Source organism: Schistocerca piceifrons, chromosome 1, assembly GCF_021461385.2.
Source record: "Schistocerca piceifrons isolate TAMUIC-IGC-003096 chromosome 1, iqSchPice1.1, whole genome shotgun sequence".
Lineage (NCBI taxonomy): Eukaryota > Metazoa > Arthropoda > Insecta > Orthoptera > Acrididae > Schistocerca > Schistocerca piceifrons.
Genome location: NC_060138.1, coordinates 321,734,129 through 321,760,019, shown reverse-complemented (window position 1 = coordinate 321,760,019; position 25,891 = coordinate 321,734,129). Strand labels below are relative to the sequence as shown.

General features: G+C 43.2%; 1 protein-coding gene across 1 annotated transcript in view; it reads right to left on the bottom strand.

The window, feature by feature from the left end:
- Window positions 1-20,953, bottom strand: part of LOC124789958 (lazarillo protein-like) — a 49,806-nt gene extending 28,853 nt beyond the window's left edge. The window contains exons 1-2 of the mRNA XM_047257493.1: window positions 20,911-20,953; window positions 12,242-12,415 (exon numbers count right to left, since the gene is read on the bottom strand). Coding sequence (XP_047113449.1) covers window positions 12,242-12,373 — 132 coding nt within the window. The 5' untranslated portion in view covers window positions 12,374-12,415; window positions 20,911-20,953. The remainder of the gene's footprint in view (window positions 1-12,241; window positions 12,416-20,910) is intronic.
- Window positions 20,954-25,891: the final 4,938 nt, after the last annotated feature.

Sequence of the window (25,891 nt, the reverse complement as noted above, 5' to 3'; positions counted from 1 at the left end):
TTAAAGGATGTGATTAGAAAAACTTTCGCGTTTAATTTATACTGCCATATCCTTTTAACAGTTAGTCTCTCCACTTGTAAGTACTAAACGGCCTATGTGCTGTTATTTCATCTTCAGCGTCCACCATAGTCTTTGTTTGACGATAGACTAGGTTTTTGTATGTTGTCTGTATTTCAACATTGGTTTCCATACGTTTTGACAATCCTTAGAACAGACGCGGGGTCTTCGTGATTGTTAGATGGGCCACTGATTTCTGTTTAGAATAATTCACCTAGTCTCAGACGGTGAACCTTTTATAGTGGGGCTGGGGACCCAAAATAATGAAAGTTATCGGCGTTGGGAGAGTTTGGTTTTGAAAGCTGCCGGAAGCAGTTGACTTTGAGGAAGGGAACATTGCAAATCATGGAAAGCTGAATGTACGAAATGTCCACTGCTGGACGCTGATAACACGTACTGGCTGACACAGGTGGAATATCAGAGGCAGTGGAATGTGAATATTTGGTACAGCATTATTGCCGACTAAGTTGTTGCTTCTTACTTCATTGAAGGAATCTTAACAGGTAAAATATGCGCACAATCTCTTACCGAAATGCTAATGGCTCTCCTAAAAGGAAGGAGGATTAGGGTTTAACATCCTGTCGACATCGAGTTCATTGAAAATAGAGGACAAGCTCTGGAAGCTTCAGAAAGGGGAAGGATATCGGTTGTGCCCTTTCAAAGCAATCATCCAGGAATTTGCCTGGAGCGATTTAGGGGGCACACTGAAAACCCAACTCTGGATGATTGTACCCAGACTGAAAACGTCATCCTTGAGAATGCGAGTCCAGTGGTCTAACCAGTTCGCCATCACTTTAAATATGTATTTGGTAGCAACATGATGGGTGCCCGGCTCACTATTTACTTGTGGCCAGCAAAATGCGCTCACTTAGTTTTCTTCTGATTTTTGGATAGGACGTAAAGGCGTTATCAGTTGGCCTGCAAGTTCGTCTGATTTGAGACTCCTAGACACTGCTATATGGGGTAAACTTAATATGAAATTTATCCACAGGTACCAACGATCCGAGGGTATTTAAAACATCACAATGTTGCAGTAGCGGCAATGATAACATAGGATTCTCCTCAGTTTGACCAGAGGTCCGTAACACTTGCGATTGCAAACGCGTATTGAACTACACGGTGCACATTTCCAAAACTAGGTGTCATAAATGAAATTTTGACACATACAGCACTATGCTAGTACGCCATATGGGCCCACATGGATCGGCCGTATGGACAGCGGCCGCGTACCGTACGGGCGCTGGTTTTCCATTACCCGAATCATTTTTCCCTGTGCTACACGGCTGCCGGCTGAAGGATAGCCGTAGAAGTTGATATTTTGACCTCAAGATGCAGCAGGCATCAATTTACAATTTTCTAAACAAGGACGCTCAAGCAGCATGATATTTTCTTTAGGGAGGCATCGGTTCTAGCGCTCAAATGGAAAAATAAACGTGTTGCGGGATGCCTCTCCACAAAATATTAGGAGGTTTCCGTACGCTGGTAAGGTGGTATTATGACAAAGATAAAGCGAAACACTATCATAAATTATAAAATGAACAGGGCTGGTGCAACCACGTCAATGAGCTTTAAAGCTACTATCCATTCGCAAGCAGAACAGTGAACTGACCAAGAAAACTATGCTTCCACGTTTTCCTAATGTCCACTGTTTATGGTTTTATCTTGGACAAGGATTTCACCAAGCAAATACACACTACAGAGTCAAACAAATGGTACACTTGGCTAATATTGTGAAGGGCCCCCGCGAGTACGCTGAAATGACCCGGCACGAACTAATACACAAATACTGTCAATATACAAATACGTAAACAAGCATATTTTCCAATCTATAAGGTATGGGATTTTAAAATGATGCTAGATGTGTGGCTCTAAGATGCTTGGCTATTTTGTAATTCTCTAAATTTCTTAGATGATCCCCAAGACATCCATGCAATCGAGAGAGAGCAGTCTTGAACGTTTCAAGCAAGAGTTCATGACATTCTTTTACGATTTCCTTTCCGTTGCCGGTGCTGCTGATTTCATTTTCAAATCTAATTGTGTATCTTTGACATTAAACTCATCCGCTATGTTGCTCTTTAACAATGTTTGCACCTCAGTTCCTGTTTTGCAAACCTATTCGAATTTTAGTTTACAGATCACATTTCTTTCAAGTTTGCGGCAGATACTAGAACAGAAATTTGCAGTTAACTTGCGAATCGTCATTAGACATCAATCCTTTGTCTTCCATATAGAGTGTAGGTCCAACCACATACAGCCAGGTGTGATTAATGTCGGCTTTAAATTAAACTTTTCTCCACTATTCCGCTTCTGTAAATAGATTCTGTTAGTGCGTCAGTCGGGAGCAACCCATCGATCTGGCACGACAGTCCTACTGAAGAATAAGAAATTTTCGCATAAGACAGCAATCGCATTCATTTTGGAAACACGTTAATACAAAGTTCTAAATATTGTAATTTCTTCGAAACTACTTATCGGATTTGGAAGAGTGAAAGCCGTTGAATTCGTCTGGTTTGGAACTACAATACTAGCAGCAGAAATTACTAAAGTTCTATCTGAAAAAGTGAAGCTGATAGCGATATCTATGTAATATGAAAAGGGACTACACGTCATTTAGTGAGGACTTTACGCAGTTAATCTTGGTGAAAACAGAATTAAAAAATGTGAGGCTTCACGTAGTATTTCAGGTGAACAGATAACCTGAATCATGCTGTATACTTTTGCATCACCAGGTATAGCCAACTTTTCTTAAAACTGCTCAATGCATTAGGGTTCACCAAATTCAGACTAGCAGCTCTAGGTTAAAAATAAAGAAATAGTTTCTTTTTTTCAGAGCTACTCCCCTAACCGTCGCTAAACCAGAAACAGGCATTACCAATTATATAAAATCGAACAGGCTTTTATCATAGTATATGACTTCCTCTCGTCTCCAAACTCCCCAGACATGAGCTTTATTGAGCATATCTGGGATGCCTTGCACCGTGCTGTTCAGAAGAGATCTCCAGCCCTTCGCACTCTTACGGATTTATGTATAGCCCGGCAGGATTCATGGTGTTAGTTCGCTCCAGCACTACTTCAGACATTAGTCGAGTCCATTCTACAACGTGTTGCTGCACTTCTGCGTGCTCGCGGGACCCTACACGACATTAGGCAAGTGTACCAGTTTCTTTAGCCCTTCAATGTACGTTCCGTGCGCATACTCCTCAGTGTTAGACAAAATGGCGAAGGCTGCAAATGTTTGTAACAGTTTGAGCGGTAAAAACGATATATTAAAAGAGAAGGTACTGTAGCAGAAGGAAGGAAAAAGTTGAAAAATGGAGAGAATGAATACATTAAGTTCAAGCAATAAATTTATTCCCGCAAAAGCTCGTCCAGCACAGGAGATAAGTCTCATTACTGATCACTAAACTACACCAAATCTGGGCAAAATGGTTGTTCTTGAGTTACCAAATATGTTGTTCCACAAGATGTAAAGGACCTGATACGGGAATCAAGGCAATTTAAGCTATTTATCGTCAGCAATATGAATGCATCTGACTTCTTAGATTTCAAGAAAGCAGCAGTTTGTAATATAAACACATCAAAAGTACAGTGGTTGTGGTTAGACAGAAATAGCCGTAATGTAGTTAAGAGCAGGAGAAGAGGACAACAAGAAAATGCTACTACCTGCCACGAAAATTACAAGCCACATCTATGAAGAAAAGAAGCAATACTTACGTGACAAATAATGACCACATACATTTAATGATTTTTACGTACCCACGCTGGATTACATCTTTGTCTTATGTGCCGCATGTACCGCTGCTATGCTTTGCTTTGCGCTGAATTTAAGTATTTTACTGTTTTTGGAACAGACTTTAAAAATGTTAATTTTATTGTACTGTTATTATGTCGTGATTTGGCGACTGGACAAAACTGTAATAAATACGAAAGGTATTTCCTAAATCCTGTTATGGCACTCTCTTCCCGAGGTTTCCTTACGCAGCTGGAGGAGTAAATTTCCAGTTGTCTGTATGCTCTGCAACTGTATATTTGCACTTTGTTACTCGCATATGTTTATCTTCATATGATTCTTATATTTTAGGAAATGCCATATTGACTGCCAGGTCAAACGATAAGTTCTGCGTTTTTGACGTGCGGTTAATCATTTGGTAACACCTGTATTGTCCATGATTGTAATTTTTATTTTATGTCCTGTAGGATGATTTGAAGATGGGTCCCGACTCGAAACTATTCATCAAATATTTAAAATTGAAATTTGCACCTTTGGCTTTGTTCCATGTTGTAGAATGAACTTTTACTACCTTTTTGCCGAGTACTAAACTGTGGCACATAGGGTTTTTCATTCCACTTTCACTAAGTTTTTCATGTTGTTATAACACAATGTTCGTAATTTCGTTTGGAAACTAAATCCATACTATGCTTAACTTGCGACTAAAACACATTAATAGTACAATTATGACCATTAATTACCTAGTATATTTAAAAATCATCATCATCAAATTCATGATTTTGGCATATAAAGCCTATTTGTTTCAAAACTTCAGGTGCTACGCATAGGGCTCAGAGTATATAGTTACATTTGAGTAAGTTACGGTCGCCATAGAAAAACAATAAATTTTCAGTTTCAGTAATACGAGCCGCATTCTGTTACTCTGACGGCAGTGCATGTTATGACTTAGGTATAATGCGTTCCATGTCGACGGTTCCTTCGTGACTCTGTCTGTTAATGACAGGCAGATTGTGACTGTAGGTCACGTAACACGCACTCATCATACGTGAAACAGGAAGTTCGTTCTTTAAAAGCTCACTCGACCTTGAGAGAACTTAAGCAGCGATATAAATGCCACACAGATATTACGTACGTGTGTCTCTATGATCACGCTGCTACTCTCGCCAGAGCTTCTACACAGAAGAGCCAAAGAAACACCTGCCTGATATCTACAGGACCCCCCGCGAGCACGCAGAAGGGACCCAGCACGACGTGGCACGTACTCGACTAATGTCTGATGTAGCGCTGGAGGGAACTGCCATCATGAATCCTGCAGGGCTGTTCATAAATCCGTAAGAGTACGAAGCGGAGAACATCTCTTCTGGACAGCACGTTGCAAAGCATGCCAGATATGCTCAATGATGTTCATGTTGGGAAGTCTGGTGGCCAGCGGAAGTGTTTAAACTCAGAAGAGTGTTCCCGCAGCCACTCTGGACGTGTGGGTGGTCGCATTGTCCTGCTGGAGTCCGGGGGAATGCACAATGGACATGAATGGACGCATGTGATCAGACAGGATGCGTACGTACTTGACATCTCTCACAGTCGTATCTAGACGTATCAGGGGTCCCATAGCACTCCAACTGCACACGCCCCACGCCATAACAGAGCTTACAGCAGCTTGAAGAGTCCTCTGCTGACGTGCAGGGTCCACGGACTCATGAGGTTGTCTCCATACCCGTATACGTCCATCCACTTAATACAATTTGAAACTAGACTCGTCCGACCAGGCAACATGTTTCCAGTCATCGGTGTCGGTGCTGACGGGCCCAGCGGAGGCGTAAAGCTCTGTGTCGTGAAGTCATCAAGGGTACACGAGTGGGCGTTCCGCTCCGAAAGCCCACATCGATGATTTTTCGTTGAATGGTTCGCACGCTGACACTTGTTGATGGTGCAGCAGTGAAATCTATACCGATTTTCGGAAAGGCTGCACTTCTATCACGTTGAGCGATTCTCTTCAGTCGTCGTTGGTCCCGTTCTTGCAGGATCTTTTTCCGGCCGCCAGCAATGTCCGAGATTTGATGTTTTATCGGATTCCTTATATTCACGATACACTCGTGAAATGGTCGTATGGGAAAATCCCCATTTTATCGCCACCTCGGAGATGCCGTGTCTCAACGCACATGCGCCGACTATAACACCACGTTCAGACTCACTTAAATCTTGATAACCTGCCATTGTAGGAGCAGTAACCGACACTGCGCCAGACACTCGTTGTCTTATATAGACGTTGCCGACCGTAGCGCCGTATTTTGCGTGTTTACATGTCTCTGTGTTTGGATACGCATGCCTATACCAGTTTCTTTGGAGCTTCAGTGAAGGTCATGATATTTGTATCATTTGCAGTTTTTGTAGGAAGTAAGATTTTCCGCCTTCCCCTTGGTTTTTACCGAAGTACCCCATTTGTATCTGAGGCTACTTCGTAGCAGGCAAACGCAACTGTCTTATTTCCGAATTTCGTAGTACATACACTCCTGGAAATTGAAATAAGAACTCCGTGAATTCATTGTCCCAGGAAGGGGAAACTTTATTGACACATTCCTGGGGTCAGATACATCACATGATCACACTGACAGAACCACAGGCACATAGACACAGGCAACAGAGCATGCACAATGTCGGCACTAGTACAGTGTATATCCACCTTTCGCAGCAATGCAGGCTGCTATTCTCCCATGGAGACGATCGTAGAGATGCTGGATGTAGTCCTGTGGAACGGCTTGCCATGCCATTTCCACCTGGCGCCTCAGTTGGACCAGCGTTCGTGCTGGACGTGCAGACCGCGTGAGACGACGCTTCATCCAGTCCCAAACATGCTCAATGGGGGACAGATCCGGAGATCTTGCTGGCCAGGGTAGTTGACTTACACCTTCTAGAGCACGTTGGGTGGCACGGGATACATGCGGACGTGCATTGTCCTGTTGGAACAGCAAGTTCCCTTGCCGGTCTAGGAATGGTAGAACGATGGGTTCGATGACGGTTTGGATGTACCGTGCACTATTCAGTGTCCCCTCGACGATCACCAGTGGTGTACGGCCAGTGTAGGAGATCGCTCCCCACACCATGATGCCGGGTGTTGGCCCTGTGTGCCTCGGTCGTATGCAGTCCTGATTGTGGCGCTCACCTGCACGGCGCCAAACACGCATACGACCATCATTGGCACCAAGGCAGAAGCGACTCTCATCGCTGAAGACGACACGTCTCCATTCGTCCCTCCATTCACGCCTGTCGCGACACCACTGGAGGCGGGCTGCACGATGTTGGGGCGTGAGCGGAAGACGGCCTAACGGTGTGTGGGACCGTAGCCCAGCTTCATGGAGACGGTTCCGAATGGTCCTCGCCGATACCCCAGGAGCAACAGTGTCCCTAATTTGCTGGGAAGTGGCGGTGCGGTCCCCTACGGCACTGCGTAGGATCCTACGGTCTTGGCGTGCATCCGTGCGTCGCTGCGGTCCGGTCCCAGGTCGACGGGCACGTGCACCTTCCGCCGACCACTGGCGACAACATCGATGTACTGTGGAGACCTCACGCCCCACGTGTTGAGCAATTCGGCAGTACGTCCACCCGGCCTCCCGCATGCCCACTATACGCCCTCGCTCAAAGTCCGTCAACTGCACATACGGTTCACGTCCAAGCTGTCGCGGCATGCTACCAGTGTTAAAGACTGCGATGGAGCTCCGTATGCCACGGCAAACTGGCTGACACTGACGGCGGCGGTGCGCAAATGCTGCGCAGCTAGCGCCATTCGACGGCCAACACCGCGGTTCCTGGTGTGTCCGCTGTGCCGTGCGTGTGATCATTGCTTGTACAGCCCTCTCGCAGTGTCCGGAACAAGTATGGTGGGTCTGACACACCGGTGTCAATGTGTTCTTTTTTCCATTTCCGGGAGTGTAGATTTCTAGAGTTATCACGGAACGCCTGGTGTCTGTTGTGTAGCGATGTAATGTGTGACTGCTACAATTATGTTATTCTGTATAGGCTACACAAGTACCGAAAAAGGAGACTGGTGTAAATATGGCAGATGGGCGGAAACGTTGGTACTGAGTGAGATGGTGTAGAGCTTAAGATAACATGGAATCATGTCCGGGGAGATAGATGTATGCTAGGCCATAAGTGATCCAGATTAAGCCTTCATAAACTTCCTGAAGTCTCTTCAGGTTTGTACTCGGCTGGTATTGTCACTTCGAACAAGCTGTTACCGATTTTGTTCCCCATCCTTCCTGAAATGAGATCTTTTTCCTTTCGAGATGGTGAAAAAATTATTGTCTTGCTTTTCAGATAATGCTTTTCAGCAAACACAAATACTACCATTAGTTTTGATTATGGGATTAACCATCTACAACTGGGATCAAGCATATAATCTCACTTTCCCACAGTAGCACGTGCAAACAGCGTCCTCATTAATTTGCTATACATTTTCTAGTCTCTGTATGCTATAATTCTGTGCTGTACAACTTCATCCAGAAACATGGAACCCATTCCTTGATGTTTTAACCCACCATATCATCCTGTCCAGTACTCCAGCTACAGTTTTCCACACCTTCCTTTCATTGCCACTTTTGGGGAGAAACTCTTCATTTATCTTAACAGACCATTTCATTAGGTATCTGTAGACATATGCCTTAAGCAAGATTCCATTTGTGTTGCTAAAAAATAAATTTTAAAACGCAGACTTCGTGGAAAATTCTTGACTTTTACGTGAGAATCGTGCTGGGTCTGAGACATTTCAGTGGTTTCTAGGAAACTGATTAGAACTCTCCTCTGATGATGCTGATTTCTTTTTTCCACTGGGACCGTAAATCGTTTCATGGAAATGTTGGATTAATTCCTTCAACAAAGTCTTGGCTAATACCCTGCCGTCTCTCTGTCTATTTCGACAACCGTTTTACTACCCAAATAGCAAAACTCATCTAACACTTTTATTGTCTCATTTCCTAACACCATCGCCTTATTTAATTTGTTTGCATGGCATTACGCTTAATTTACTTATTAGTGTTTTATCCATCTTCAGCAACTGTTTTTGTATTTATTGAAATAATCAACAACCAGTTGCACAAAAGAATTTTATTTTCTTAACCGGTTTCGGGCTCGTCTCCAGAAGGTTTTAATTATCGCATTATTTGCGAGTGTCAGTGCGATAGTTATAACCTTCTGAAGAAGGGCACTAAATGCCTAAAGCCGGTTAAGATACTGAAATTTCTTTCAGGCACTTTTCCAGAAGATTTTAAATATCACATTATTTTCCACTATCAATGCAATAATTATAATATTCTGAAGATGGGTACTGCCTGAAGCCGGTTAAGAAAAGTAAATTTCTTTTGTGCACCTGGTTACTGATTATTTCAATAAATAATTTACTTTTGATGATGTTCATCTTTTACTCTATTTTCAAGACGCCGTCCATTCTGTTCAACTGATCTTCATAGGTTTTTGATTTTTCCGACAATGTCGTCGGGAAAACAATGATTTTTATTTCTCCTGCCTGAAATTTTATTCCTTTTACAACGTTCTCCTTGGTTTACTTCATAGCTTGCTCAAGGAACAATCTGAATAACATCGGGACTAGACTGCAGACCTGTCTGCCGCCACTGCCCACCTTTCAAGTCCTGCACCTCGCTGTGTACTTACTGTACGAATTGTGGAAATAATCCATAGATCTTCGCATTTTATACCTGATACCTTAGAAATTCGTAGAGTGTATTCCACTCAACGCTGTGGAAAACTTTCTCTAAATTTAGAAATGCCATAAATGTAGTTTCACCTTCTTTCAGTATATTCTGCACGATAAGTCGTAAGGTCAGTACTGCCTCGTGTGTTCCTATTTTTCCCCGGAGCCCAAACAGATGTTCGCTATAAATTCTGCAAATAATTCGTTTCGGTATCTTGGAACCATGACTTATTAAATAGGTGGCTCATCTACAGACTTTCAGGGCATAATTATTATTATGCTCTAGTGTAATGATTTTTCTTTGATAGCATTTAGGAATTGTCCATCGACGTCCATCCAAGACTGTTGAAACACAAACTTCGAGAAGTTCTTTATAACATTTACTTACTTGTTTCACGTAATCTTAGCCACATTGATATCTAGGAAGATTAGAAATTAAAATAACGCCTCATAGATGGCTGAGTGAAGCGACGCAGCAATGTATAGGAGAAGGACATTGTAGTCGCCTATGTGTTTGCTTTCGGAATTATTCAAGAAATCAGTGCGGAGAGAAAGGCAGGCCACGGGCAACTTGGATCAGGATGGTTGGATGCTCTGAAGCGTTACGCCACGTCGCCCTATTGAGGAACCTACTACAGAGTTCGTGAAACAAAAAAAAAAGTTGAAATTTATAGACAGATTGTGTTAAAGTGACAAATAAATGATAAACGATTTATGAGCCAAGAGTGCACCTGCATATTACAATTCATAACTGTACTAAAATGTAGTTTGCACTACGGCTTCTGCATGTTATGGGTGGTTTAAGAAATGTTTGTAAGGTACTGATGGAGGAAAAGCATCCCGAGTGATTTACCTAACGCAAAATTCTCAGAGTTAAACTTTGTGTTAACTGAAATCTTAATTAGAACACAGATCTTTGAGTGGACTGAGGCAAACTTTCTTTAGCTGCTGTATCCAAAACTAATGTAAATGTTATTATCGGATAATCTTGACCGCCTCTTGTAGTTTTCTTAAGTAATGTTAAATACGGGGTAGGAGAGCGATGATGATCTTAGCGAAACTGTTTGGTGCAAAGGAAGTATTTTCAGTTCCTCTAGCACTGTAAACGGTCGCTTCTTTGATTATCACACGAAAAAATTCCCACACGTTACAACTAAAGGGAACGAATTATTATTTTATTATCTATTTTTTGTTTGTCTTATGATTGGTTCCATAATGCCCAACATGACTTTCTCTCCTGTACCAACCTCTTCATCCTCAATTATTTCTTGGATATTATTCAGTCTCAGTCTCCTCCTGCACTTTCTAACCGTTGCAGCTCCCTCCAGTGCTATGGAAGATATTTCCTGATATCTCATTATATGCCGTATCACTCCGAATATACTCCTTGTCAGTGTTTTCCATATTTTTCTTTCCCCGCCGAGTCTGTGGAGAACCTGATCATTTCTTATCTTATCAGTTCATCCAACTTTCAACATCCCTCAAGAACACCACATCTAAAACGCTCTGATTGTTTTCCGGTTTACTCAGACTCCATGATTCACTACTTTAAAATGTTGCGCTCCAAACGTACATTATCAGAAATTTCTTCTTCATGTTAAAACTGCTTTTATTTTGATCAGAATGCGTTCCTTGACTGTGCTAGTCTTCTTTTTACATCCTCCCTGCTACTTCCGTCATATATTACTCTGCTTCCAACGTAGTAGAACTCCATCACTTTGTCCATTTGTTGTCCCCACTTTTGATGTTAAATTTTTTACTAATATCACTTTTGATACTCCTCGTCTTTCTTCGATTTACTCTCATTTCATACCCCGTTTTCAGTATTGTATTCATTTCATATAATATGTCCAGTACTTCTTCCCCACTTTCACAGACGCTAGCAACGTCATCAGCGAATCTTATCATTGATACGTCCGCCCCTGGTAGCTGAGTGGTCAGCGTGATGGAATGCTAATCTAAAGGGCCCGAGTTCGATTCCCAGCTGGGTCGGAGATTTTCTCCGCTGAGGGACTGGGTGTTGTGTTGTCCCAATCATCATCATTTCATCCCCATCGACACGCAAGTCGCCGAAGTGGCGTCAAATCGAAAGACTTGCACCAGGCGTACGGTCTACCCGACGGGAGGCCCTCGTCACACGACATTTCCATTTTATCATTGATATTGTTTCATCTTGAATTTTAATCCCACTCCGAAACCTGTATTTCTTTCCTTTGTTGCTTCTTCGATACACGTATTGAACAGTAAGGGAAAAATATTGCTTCAGTAGTTTTTTTCTGCGTCGTATCGATATTCCGTTCTAACGCTATGCTAACGAGTCTAGAAACACATTTTGAGCTATCCTTCAGTGGAAACGAGTCTCGAGTTATTCTTTAGACTGGTGAGTACTTGTTCTTAACTCTCGTCAGAACTCGAGGTCAGGAACATACACCTTTCATTGTTGGTTGTGAGTCGATCAAAAGAATGATTAAACAATCATATGCACCAGATCTCAATACATACATACGATGCTAACTAGACCAGAAACCTCAAAGAATGTGGCAATGCATGTAGTTTCGTGAAGCGAGACGTACATTAAAAATTCTATGAAATACTTAATCTGCAATGGAACGAGCGAAATTAGTGAAGTATTTTACATATTTTCTTGCATCTGTAGTTGAAACGACCGAGTGATTAAGTGTATACTGAAATCGGGCGAAATGTACTAGAGCTTGTGGCGCTAGCTCTGCGGTACTATTTGGGATACTCACGGCAGACACGTTGAAATTGGGCATGACGTCGACCTCCGGACAAGGGCCCAGGCCAGCTTTCTGAGACAGAGAAGGTGCCGCCAGCAAAGCCAGAGCCAGGACGGCTACATGGTACGTCGCAGCTGCAGCCATTTCTTCCCGTCCGAAGCGAAGTGTCTCGTATATCACTCTCGGCTGGAATTTTAAAGTTCGCAAATGAATCAGCAGGTAAATAAAGGGCATTCAGTCAGAGTAGCCAAGCATGTACGTCTGAGAGGAGTATCATTAGCAAACTCAGGATAGACTTTTCGCTCTGCTGCCGACTGTGTACTGATATGAAGCTTGCTGACAGATTAAAACTGTGTACCAGACCAGGATTCGAACCTGTGACTTTCATATTTCCCTGGCAAATGTATTACGAAGTGAACCAGCCAAACAAGACTGACGACACGTCCTCGCAGCATTACTTCCACAAGGTCCCGGCTTCGATGTCCGATCCAACCCACAGTCTTAATCTACCATGAAGTATCAACGCACACAGAGGTGACGCAAGTCATGGGATAACGATATGCACGTATATAGATCTCGGTAGTATCGCATTCACAAGGTATGAAAGGGCAGTGCATTGGCGGAGCTGTCATTTATACTCATGTGATTCATGTGAAAAGGTTTCAGGCGCGATTACGGCCGCACAACGAGAATGGTTGTTGGGAATGGTTGTTGGAGCTAGACGCATGGGATATTCCATTTCGGAAATCGTTAGGATATTTGATTTTCCGAGATGCACGGTGTCAAGAATGTGCCGAGAGTACGAAATTTCAGACATTACCTCTCACCACGGACAACGCAGTGACCGATGGCCTTCACTTAACGACCGAGAGCAGCCGTGTTTGCGTATAGTCGTCAGTGCTAACAGATAACAACGCTGCGTGAAATATCAAGACATACGAAGGACTTACCCGCTAGGACAGTGCGGTTAAATTTGTCATTAATGTGCTGTGGCAGCAGACGACCGACGCGGGTGCCTTTGCTATCAGCACTAAATCGAATGGAGCGCCTCTCCTAGGCTCGTGACAATCTCTATTGGTCCCTAGTCGACTGGAAAACCGTGTCCTGGTCAGATGAGTTCCGATTTCATTTCGTAAGAGTAGACGGTGCGGGCGTGGCGCAGATCCCAACTTGTCAATAAGGCATTGTGCAAGCTGGTGCTGGCTCCATGATGACGTGGGTTGTGTTTACATGGAATGCACTGGGTCCTCTTACCCAATTGAGCCGACCATTGACGGGAAATGGTTACGTTCGTGTATATGGAGATCTTTTGCAGTCATTCGTTGACTTCATGCTCCCAAACAACGATGCCGCGTCAGTGGGCACAGTTGTTCGCAATCGGTTTCAAGAACATTCTGGACAGTTCGAGCGATCCACTCGAATCGCTGAACTCTTATTGGACGTCCAGAGAACAGTTCGTGCACAACATCCTGCACCGGCAACACTTTCGCAATTTTTGGACGGCTCCGGAGGCAGCATGGCTCAGTATTTCTGCAGGTGACCTCCAACGACTTGCTGAGTCTATGGCACGTCGAACTGCTGCCGGGTGAAAGGTGGTCCGATACAATATTAGGAGGCATCCCATGATTTATGTCACCTCAGGGTAAGCAAAAGCTTAATTTTAGTTATTAGTAAGAGACGAAATGAGTCTGCGAAACTCTTCCGAAATTTGTAAATACAAGGACTAGCAGCACACGTATGGTTTTAATTGTCACCTCGAATAAGTTGGTTGGAGGTTGTTTTGGGGAAGGAGACCAGACAGCGAGGTCATCGGTCACCTCGAATGAGTTACGATATTATTATTATTTATTTATTTTCGTGTCTATATGCGCAGGCCTGTTTATCAATGAAATCCACGTGCCACAGTACCGAAGCGTGTCACTAGAGAGGTCAATACGGAACGGTGCACCCTCATTGGTAAATTTGAGCACTGAGTTCTAGGTAACTAGTTTTCTGCATTTGAAGAGAAACGACGACATAACACTCCATGATGAGTTGGTAGATGTGTGCGGCAACAATGCGTTACCATATGACTCACTGTTACTTGGAGCAACCAGTGTAGTCAAGTAAAAAATGTGAATGACGAAGAACCGAATAGCGGAGCACCTCTCTGTGAAGAGCCGTGATTAGCAACGGAAGTGAGGCCCTGGTGCTAGATGGGGGGCGTATCACATTCCAGACGACAATGGAAAAAGAGAAAACAGTTACCTTGCACGACTTTTAGAGGATGACGAAACTCACCACCTGCTGGATTCTCCATTGCTCACACTTACTGAAAAACGCCCTTCGAACCTAGGTAGCAGTGGAAACGTGGCAGCTGTGTCAGGCCCATATTTTTTAGCTACCCAGTCACTATGAACGAGTATTACACGTATTCCCATGACCCAGAGACAAAGTAGCAAACCAAACAGTGGAAACTTGTAAATCCATCACACTCGAATAGGGTGAAGACCCGACTATGATATGAAAAGTTGGTTCACAGTAGTTTTTGTGATTGTCTCATTGCCGTGCCAACAGATTCCGGTCATAAGGAGCACCCGTCACAGGAGCATACTGTCGGAATCTCCTGAGGCCGATGCGGGAGGCTGTAAAGACAAAGCTTTCGGCAGGGGTTTACCTCCACGAGAACGAATTCCTCATTCATGCTTTCTACCCCCCCCCCCCTTTCTCCCCACCACTCTCCGCATTCTCGTGATATGGCACCCATTGACTTGTTCCTCTTTCCTCAGAAGGAGAAATTGTTGGTGGAACACGTGTTTAGAATGACGACGAATGGATTTTCGATGAGGAACATTTTGCGGAATAGCCAAAATTGACCCAGCCTACAACCAAGATCTCCACCAGTCATCCACTGTTGTCAAAAATGTGTAGCATTAACCGATGAACATACAGAGAAGGATTAACATTGTCGCCAAATTTCGTGTTCCGGTCTTTGGTGATCGGCAAAATGAAGAGTATAACATTTGGTCATGTATGGGGAACACAGAAGTGCTTGCGAAATCAAGCCATCCTGATTTGCATTCTCCGTTGTTCCCTAAATTATTCCAAGTAAATGTCATGATATTTATACTAATGAGCAGTGGCTGACACTCTCCCAGTTCTTGTGTATCTTAAGATATGCATGAAGTAAATTATTAGTATTAGTAGTAGTATTGGTACTTTTATTCCAGAATATCGAATTTCAACCTTACATCACTAAGTTATTTTTTTCTTCTAAAAATTTGTTGATATTTTATGGCCTATTCAATACCTTCTTTCAATTGAATATAATAGAAATATATACAGGGTGGTCCATTGACAGTGACCGGGCCAAATATCTCACGAAATAAGCATCACACGAAAAAACTACAACGAACGAGACTCATCTAGCTTGAAGGGGGAAACCAGATGGCGCTATGGTTGGCCCGCTAGATGGCACTGCCCTAGGTCAAACGGATATCAACTGCGTTTTTTAAAATAGGAACCCCCATTTTTTATTACATATTCGTGTAGTACGTAAATAAATATGAATGTTTTAGTTGGACCACTTTTTTTGCTTTGTGACAGATGGCGCTGTAATAGTCACAAACGTATAGGTACGTGGTATCACGTAACATTCCGCCAGTGCCGACGGTATTTGCTTTGTGATACATTACCCGTCTTAAAATGGACCGTTTACCAATTGCGGAAAAGGTCGATATCGTGTTGATGTATGGCTATTGTGATCAAAATGCCCAACGGGCGTGTGCTATGTACGCTGCTCGGTATCCTGGACGACATCATCCAAGTGTCCGGACCGTTCGCCGGATAGTTATGTTATTTAAGGAAACAGGAAGTGTTCAGCCACATGTGAAACGCCAACCATGACCTGCAACAAATGATGATGCCCAAGTAGGTGTTTTAGATGCTGTCGCGGCTAATCCGCACATCAGTAGCAGACAAACTGCTCGAGAATCGGAAATCTCAAAAACGTCGGTCTTGAGAATGCTACATCAACATAGATTGCACCCGTACCACATTTCTATGCACCAGGAATTGCATGGCGACGATTTTGAACGTCGTGCACAGTTCTGCCACTGGGCACAAGAGAAATTACGGGACCATGACAGATTTTTTGCACGCGTTCTATTTAGCGACGAAGCGTTATTCGCCAACAGCGGTAACGTAAACCGGCATAATATTCACTATTGGGCAACGAAAAATCCACGATGGTTGCGACAAGTGGAACATCAGCGACCTTGGTGGGTTAATGTGTAGTGCGGTATTATGGGAGGAAGGATAATTGGCCCCCAACTGTAACACCCCACCCGTCACTTATCTGGTTTTGGCGTGTGTTCACCCCAGCTAATTGACTAACAGATCAACAAAGAGTGCAAAACTGCCACAATATCGGATTTCGCAAAGAAAGTAATAAGACCCTGTGACTCCTGATTGAAATGCGGTGGCAGTGTTGACATTAATTGATTCAGAATTGATCACTTTTAATTAAAAAGGGGTGCACATTGATGTCATATTCAGCTATTGAACACCAGATGCAAATGTTGAACATAAAATTAATTAAGAAAGTGACTTGGAATTTCAACTACTTGACTGAAAACAGATGCAGTCGACTAGCACCAATTTATTTAACTCCCAACCTTCAATCATCACATTACATGACTCTCCTAATAGGCAATTGTAACAAATTGCGTTTGTGTGGAGTAAAGCGCGATAAATCAAAAGTAATGCCTATCGACTGACCCAGGCATAATGCAAAGAACGAGAAGAATTCTACAATACACGGCCCATGAAACCCTCATGGAACCTTTGCTGACGTGATCCAACAAATTAATCAATGGTCTAACTCAAGCCGGAGCGGGCGCAGTGTCCCAGAATTCAGCATGGTGGGGCGTCGTCGTTGTGTGGACGTCAGCCGACCTTGTGGTGCTGCAAGGCTGTGCTCGTCTGTTCACTCCTAGCTATCTTGCTCAGTACATAGCTGTACGAAAACTTTCTATCTCCAAGCTCAATTGTTCCGTTTGCTAAGTCCTAAACTGCAGAGATGCTCAATCTCTCTCAGGCAAGCTGAGTAAAGAACGCCACGTCTGCGCTCTAGGCAACCTGGGAATGGAAGACCTCTACGGGGTCTTCTACCAGTCCGCTCTTTGCCTCGGTTCCCCCTCCAGGAAAATCACTTACACCAATTGCAGCGCAAGTCGCATTAATTATGCATCGCTTCCCAGTGCTGGCCAATGCCTGCTCTGGGAAGTGAACAAATTCCCACAAAATTTCCCTTCCTTTCAACTTCTGCTATTTAGCTCCTCCCAGGCCACCCATCAAGGTTAGCGTCTGCACAAAACACCAGTTTCTCCGGAATTCTGACTCCCAGAAGCGCACTTCAAATTCCTTGGTCCTACATTCCCATCGGAGGCTGGCGTATTTCATTCTGTCACTCTTCACCTGATTTACTTCAGACTCTGCGGACCGTGAATTCAGCGTGAAGTTGCTATAGTCATGAACACGCATATTTTGGCATCTGTTGACCACTTGTAACGGAACATATTAAAGGCTTTACTTTAATGAAGTATGTGATACCCTCCACATTCAACCAGTTTAACGAGTATTTATGATTATAGAAGAGTTATTGTGTATGTTAACAATGATTGCACAACATGTCTCCATAAACAGTCAACCCATTAAATTATACTGAATAACTGACCCACACAAAAGTTAATATCACTTGATCACTGATACAGCAAATGTCATCATGCAAAAACACTAAGTTTATCTGAAATAATTAATATGAAGTACGAAAAATGGTAGCCAACTTAGGTATTTTGGATCCCCTTAAATAAAAATCACCCAGTGAAACCTATTTGTTCACTAGGAGCGTTTTCACTCAGTATTCACGTAATCAATCCTATTTTAGACGAAAACCAATGTAATTCTTAATAATTCATGTTACTTACTTATTTATGCAAATTAGAGAAGTCAATTGACAAACTTCTAAAAAATGGCCTTTTTGTAACAGAGAATTATTCTGTCAAGTCAACAAATCTGTCTGTCATTTTCATAACATGTTAAATTATGTCACTCGATGCAAATTAATAACTTATCTGCACAAATTATGATAACAGATGTTCCTGTGACTTATAAACTATATCTCTTTTAGTAGTTCTTTGACAATGTTATAAATACAAGCAGCAAGAAGGGTCGAGGAGGCAGTCGGAATGTCACTTTGGTAGAGTGTGTTTGTGTGTTATTGTTTGAGGTGGATAAACAATGCAAAGAACATGCAACGGAAATACTACTTTGTCTTGTGTCATGGTCTTTGGTGGACAGTGGAATTAAGATGGCCACCTGAGTAATAAATATTTGAGGTTTACATATTTGTTGGTTTCGCTCGTTCTTTATCATCAAAAGCACATAAAAAACACGGGACCTCATGTTTTTAACCCTAGACAACCAGATTTAGAGCCAGCATCAGCATCGAGACACAGCAGCGATCCAGCAAGCAGCAGCGATTACTACAACGCATTTTAATGGCGCCAACCAAACATCAAGTGCTAACAAGCTCCGTAAACGGGAGTGAAATAGTGCGATTACAGCAATTAGCTATATCAACGACTAGGCGACCATTACACACTCCACCATAGCTTTGTGCGGCTTTCTCACATGTTTCACTGAAAATGGACATTTATCAACAGGCGTACAAGTTCTCGATCTGCTTCCCGGTACACCAGCATGGGTTCAACCACCCACTCACTGTCACTCATCTGAAGGCAGCTGGAGGCCGCGCCCCGTTACCGCTTTCTCAGAGTTTGAGCCGCCCTAAGCCGCCTATTGTCGCTTCCCTTCGTGCGCCCCACCCGTCCGCCAATGTCAACTCTGAATACTTCCCTGGGATGTACTAGCCTCCAGTAAATCGACGCGTTTCCACAAAGTTTTCACGTCGTGTGAATTACTTTAAAACCATCACCCAACATTAATTATTCCAATACGTCCATACTATACCCTCTACAGAATGCATTGTGCCTTGTCAGTCATTTTTGTTCGGCCCTAACTGTTCGCTCAACGTGAGTTCGGTGATCTTTGATGACTTCGTGTAAGGGGCATAGTTCTTGCCATCTTACACATTTTTCGATGGTAATCTAAATGGTACAATGTAAGCTGATTTCCTACGTAATGTTCTACTGATATTACTACAAGATGTTTCACTGCATGACAGAATGGCGATGTACTTCCAACTTGATGGACGTCCGGCACATAGCTCACATACGGTTGAACCGGTATTGAATAGCATATTTCATGACAGGTGGATTGGTCATCGAAGCACCATACCATGGACCGCATGTACACCAGATCTGATGTCCCCGGATTTCTTTCTGTGGGGAAAGTTGAAGGACATTTGCTATCGTGATCCAATGACTAAGCCTGACGACATACGTCAGCACATTGTCAATGCATGTGTGAACATTATGGAAGGCGAACTACTCGCTGTTGAGAGGAATGTCATTACACGTATTGCCAAATGCATTGAGGTTGACGAATATCATTTTGAGTATTTATTGCATTAATGTGGTATTTACAGGTAATCACGGTGTAACAGCATGCGTCCTCAGAAATGATAAGTTCACTAATGTACATGTATCACATTGGAACAACTGAAATAAAATGTTCAAACGTACCTATGTTCCGTATTTTAATTTAAAAAAGCTACCTGTTACCACCTGTTTGTCTAAAATTGTGGGCCATATTTTTGTGACTATTACAGCGCCATCTATCATGAAGTGAAAAAAGTGGTCCAACTAAAACATTCATATTTCTTTTCGTACTACATGAACATGTAATAAAAATGGGGGTTCCTATTTTTAAAAAAACGCAGTTGATATCTGTTTGACCTATGGCAGCGCCATCTAGTGGGCCAACCAAAGCATCATCTGGTTTCCCCCTTCAAGCTGGACAAGTTTCGTTCTTTGTAGTTTTTTCGTTTGACGCTTATTTCGTGAGATATTTGGTCCGGTCAGAGGAAAATAAAATTAAATATCACGAAATACACAAATAAAAAATTACATCATAGTGAAACCAGAATTCCTCTATACAAGTAAACACTTAACAGATAATTATAAATTATAGTAACTAGAATTATTTAAGAGAAGAAAAATGATAGAAAAATTTAGTTCCAATAAGAAGGGGAGAGGCCTGGAAAATATGAAGGAACGTTGGAAAACATAAAACTCTTAAGGAAAATAAGATAAACAATAAGGATTAGAAGGTTTATAGTTTTTGGTCATTTGTGCAGGCTACAAAACAAATCTTCAAGTGTCTCTGGCAAGATAAACTACAAGAAGGAAGCGAGAAGATAAGTAAGGTTTAGAAATGCAGAATACAAAAGCAAAAGAAATAACAGAAGGAGCTATTTTCAGAAGGAAGATGCTACTTTTAGAAGGGTTCCGAGAGAGGAGCATTAAGAGAAAAGGTGTGAAGTGGTCGGAGCAGAGAAAAGAAGTGGTGAGAGGATGAAACAATGTTTGAGAAAAAACTAAAAATATCGAAGGAGAAGTAGCTGAAATGGTAACACTGTCCCTAGTTGGCAAAAACGGGGGGGGGGGGGGGGGCAGGTGGAACGTTAGAAGTGGAAATACTGTTGATTCAAGTAGAGACTAAGAGTGGAGAGCGCTTACCACCCACGCGGCAGCTGACCCGCGTGCTGTCAGATGTCAGCGAGGCAGTGGGTGCCGCGCTAGGCGGCGGCGGCTTTTATGTGGGGAGGCGAGGGCGTGTGTGACGCACGCGGATCCCCGCCGCTTCCGCCGACGCCTCCCAGCCGCAGCTCGCCACAGGTGATTACGGCTACACTCACCACGTGCGGGGGCCGCCTCAACCAAAATGGACCCGTCGCATCGCCTAAACGGGCGCTCTGCTGGTTGACTCACTTTACAGTCTTCCCAATAGAGATATTCTGTCCTTCAGTTCTTATTTTACAAGGTACCGATAAACAGTTCGTTAAATTGATCGTTACCTGAGTGGCAACGAGCGCTAGAAACGTGTGCCGAGACAGAGGTCGAGGAGAGGCGTAAAGTATCGGACACACAAAACTGTAACAGATTTGTCTCCTGTAGCCAAATAAAAGTCGTGAGTGTGAATATGGAGCAACCAACGAATATAAAATATCGTTCCAAACTGAGAAAAACACCAGCTGAGACTACACCAATGAGGTCAAATATTATGACCGTTGTACCGCGAGACTGAATAAAGGAACTATATAAGTGGGTGCAAGACGGAAATGGAGACATTCTAGCGACGATACGGGCCGCAAATGAGGAAATCCAATGACAAATGAGATGCTGACAAGAGACAGATTAAGATGGCCAGACGCCGAGCAACGAGCGTCTCGGAGATGACGTAGCTGATCGGTAGTTCCAGCGTGCTACTGTCGTGAGTGACTATGGAAAGTGGGCAAAGGACGGCAGGCGTCAAGGTACTGGACGTCACTCAACACAGAACGTCCAGGTTGGAGGCTTGCCTGCACTGTAACGCAGGCTAAGCAGCTATCTGTAGTGGATCTCATGACAGAGTTCAATAGGATCAATAACGTGCGCTGTACGGTGTGCTCCGAAACACTTGCTCCTGCGCCAGCATTATACCCTGTCGTCAAGTCTGCCACAGAGTAGGCTAGCCTCCGACATCAATGTTCTGTAGCGAGACGTTGTCGCCTATACGGGGTTTCACCAGCCTTCAAACACTTTCCATAGATGCTCACGACAGTAGCTCGTGAACAACTGACCATCTTTCCCGGTTCCGAAATACCCAATGCCAGGCGCTGCGCCGTATCATCTATCCTTTGTCAAAGTCGTTAATATCAGTGAATTTGCCATTTGTGACCCACATCGTGGCTAGAATAATTCCCCACTCGTCTCTACTCCGCTTGTACACCGAAGCGCCAAAGAAACTGGTATAGGCATGCGCATTCAAATACAGATATATGCAAACATTTGGAATACGGCGCTGCGGTCGGCAGTGCCTATATAAGATGGTTCAAATGGCTCTGAGCACTATGAGACTTAACATCTGAGGTCATCTGTCGCCTAGAACTTATAACTACTTAAACCTAACTAACCTAAGGACGTCACACACATCCATGCCCGAGGCAGGAGTCGAACCTGCGACCGTAGCGGTCGCGCGGTTCCAGACTGAAGCGCCTAGAACCGCTCGGCCACATTGGCCGGCTGCCTATATATGACAACGCGTGTCTCGTGCAGTTGTTAGATCGGTTACTGCTGCTGCAATTGCAGGTTATCACGATTTATGCGAGTTTGAACGTGGTGTTATAGTCGGCTCACAAGCGATGGTTCAAAAATGGTTCAAATGGCTCTGAGCACTATGGGACTTAACTGCTGTGGTCATCAGTCCCCTAGAACTTAGAACTACTTAAACCTAACTAACCTAAGGACATCACACACATCCATGCCCGAGGCAGGATTCGAACTTGCGTCCGTAGCGGTCGCGCGGTTCCACACTGTACCGCCTAGAACCGCTCGGCCACCGTGGCCGGCCACAAGCGATGGGACACAGCGTCTCCGAGGTTTCGATAAAGTGGGGATTTTCACTTACGACAAATTCACAAGTGCACGGTGAATATCAGGAATCCGGAAAAACATCAAATCTCCGACACTGCTACGGTCGGAAAAAAATCTTGCAAGAATGGGATCAACGACGACTGAAGAGAATCGTTCAACGTGACAGAAGTGCAACCCTTTCGAAAATTGCTGCAGATTTCAGTGCTGGGTCATCAACAAGTGTCAGCATGCGAAATATTCATCGTAACATCATCGATATTCGTGTAACCTTGATGACTGCACAACCCAAAGCTTTACGCGTTGCCTGGGTCCGTCAGCACCGATATTAGACTGTTGATGACTGGAAACATGTTTCCTGGTCGAACGAGTCTCGTTTCAAATTTTTTCGAGCGGATGGACACGTATGGGTATGGAGACAGCCACATGAATCCATGGATCCTGCACGTCAGCAGGGGACTGTTCTTGGTGGTGGAGGCTCTTTAATGATGTGATGCGTATGTAGTTGGAGTGATGTGGGACCTCCGATATGTCTGGATACGACTCTGCCAGGTGACACGTATGTAAGGATCCTGTCTGATCACCTGCATCCATTCATGCCCATTGTGCGTTCCGACGGACGTTAGCGATTCCAGGAGGACAATGCGACACCCCACACGTTCAGAACAGCTACAGAGTGGCTCCAGGATCACTCTTATGAGTTTAAACACTTCCGCTCGCCAGTCAACTTCGAAGACATGAACATTATTGAGTATATGTGGAGTGCCTTTCAACGTGCTGTTCAGAAGAAATATCTACCCGCTTGAACTTTTACGGATTTATGGACAGTCCTGCAGGATTCGTGGCGTCAGTTCCCTCCAGTACTACGTGAGACATTAGTCGAGACCGTGCCACGTCGTGTTGGGGCACTTCTGCGTGCTCGCGGGGGCCCTACACGGTATTAGGCAGGTGCACCAGTTTCTTCGGCTCTTCAGTGTATGCTTTCCTTACCGCGTCACGTGGCCTAACGTTATCAGGCAGCATTTATTCTTTCTGTAGGCGGTGGTCACAATCTTCTGCCTCATCAGTGTAAGGCATCACATGTACCGTGAGCAGGTAGGTTCTCCACAACATCGTATTAAACTGCATCAGAATGGTTTCAAAACTACTCCAGAGATGTGAGCATCCTTCTGCAGTTCCCCATGTCGCATGACCTTCGTCCTGTCGAGTACATATGGAAGACAATCGGGCGAGATACACGGTATGTGTCAGGACAAGTATCAGATAATATTATACGCAGAAATTTCGCCCGTACTCGCATTCAGTTTCTAACCATCTTTGCACTTTCCTACAGGCTGTACGGACTTGTTCTACATCTTTAGAAGTATTCGTTCCTCGTGGGTTGCGCAGAACACGATGTATGTGTGAATGAATGAAGACATAGAAGTACGGCAAAAGTGGTTTTAATATGCAGTTATGGAAAATAGAAAACACGATAGAAATAAAAGTTGGATCGCGTCAAATACGTCTATGGAGGGAAAAACAGAAACTGATCAAAAGAGAGATAACTTTGTATGAAATTTTTTCCATTGGCCCTAAAAAGTTTTCTTTATTGTCTTTCGTTTTCTCTACCCTTTAAATCTTTTACATTTGATGTTTCAGTCCCATACATAAGGTTTCCTTATAGACTAGTGTGCAGAACTTTAAAAAAAGGAACTTCCGAATGATGCGTCATTCCCAAGTAGAATAGCTTGACGAAACTAGAGCCATACTCAGAACGATATGCCACAAGATAGTAAAGAAGATAACAGAAAGAAATACGCAATGAGAAGAAAGGAAATGACACTTCTACTCAAATACAATAATTAAACTGAAATCACTACGGTTTATGATTGTCTCCTGGAGATACGAAAAGGCGGGGCGTGATTCTTAACAGGGTGTGTGATCAAAGCAAATTTTATGCCATTGCACAACTGGCATTATTCAAGGCAAGATCTCATTAAGTAAACACCAGGGCCAAAAGTTATTATTTCAGTACCATCTTAATGCAATTGCATAAACGGTATTATTCTCTTAAACTTGATTGGTGAGTCAAATACATGTTTCATTACTGGCAAGATGGAGGAGTGCAAGAAACAACTTCGCAGACGCAGTCAGATGCAGGTTTGTTGAACAATTTATTTGGAACAATCTTATCATTGATGGTTTCACTAATTAAAAAGGAAACAATTTTGGTTAGATACTTTCAACTTCAGTACTTAAGTGTCTTTCTGTTTAAACAATTTTATTTCAGACTTTCTCTTATGATTCTGCTACAGCAGTGATGCAGTGCCGCTTCTATCACCTTACGTTAATGATTGTGAGATGATGATTTTTTTCTCTTGTCATTAAGTAATACTGAGCTCAAGAGAAATTATATGCTTCATCTTTCAGCTACTACTGAACAGTTCGAGGATGAATCTTATTGTGTTGCATCTTAGAGTAAGTTATGTCATTATTAGTTGCTTTATAAGATACATGGTATTTATTTTGCTGTTGTGTGATGATCTGTGTTTGGGCCATACGATTTTGAGTCCTTCAAATTAAGACTCCATTCGATTTTGGCCCATTGTAGCTCTTACTCCACACACAGACAAATTGACATCTAATATCTGACGATATTGACGTTGTGATACTACTCAATATTTTCTATTCGAGGAACATCATGTAAACATTACTATGATTTTTAAAAAATGAAATGATTATGTTGTAATAATAAGTAAGTAATTGCGATAATCACAGACCCATTACTCAATTATCGAATGTGTAGTAAGTCATGAGAACTAAACTGAATATGCGGTCATAAGAACCGACATTCTTTACTAACTTACACTGACTGGAGCTCAAGTCACTTATACTGTATAAGAAGATAATGTGTATATACTCACATATAATTTTCTTATATACACTCCCGGAAATTGAAATAAGAACACCGTGAATTCATTGTCCCAGGAAGGGGAAACTTTATTGACACATTCCTGGGGTCAGATACATCACATGATCACACTGACAGAACCACAGGCACATAGACACAGGCAACAGAGCATGCACAATGTCGGCACTAGTACAG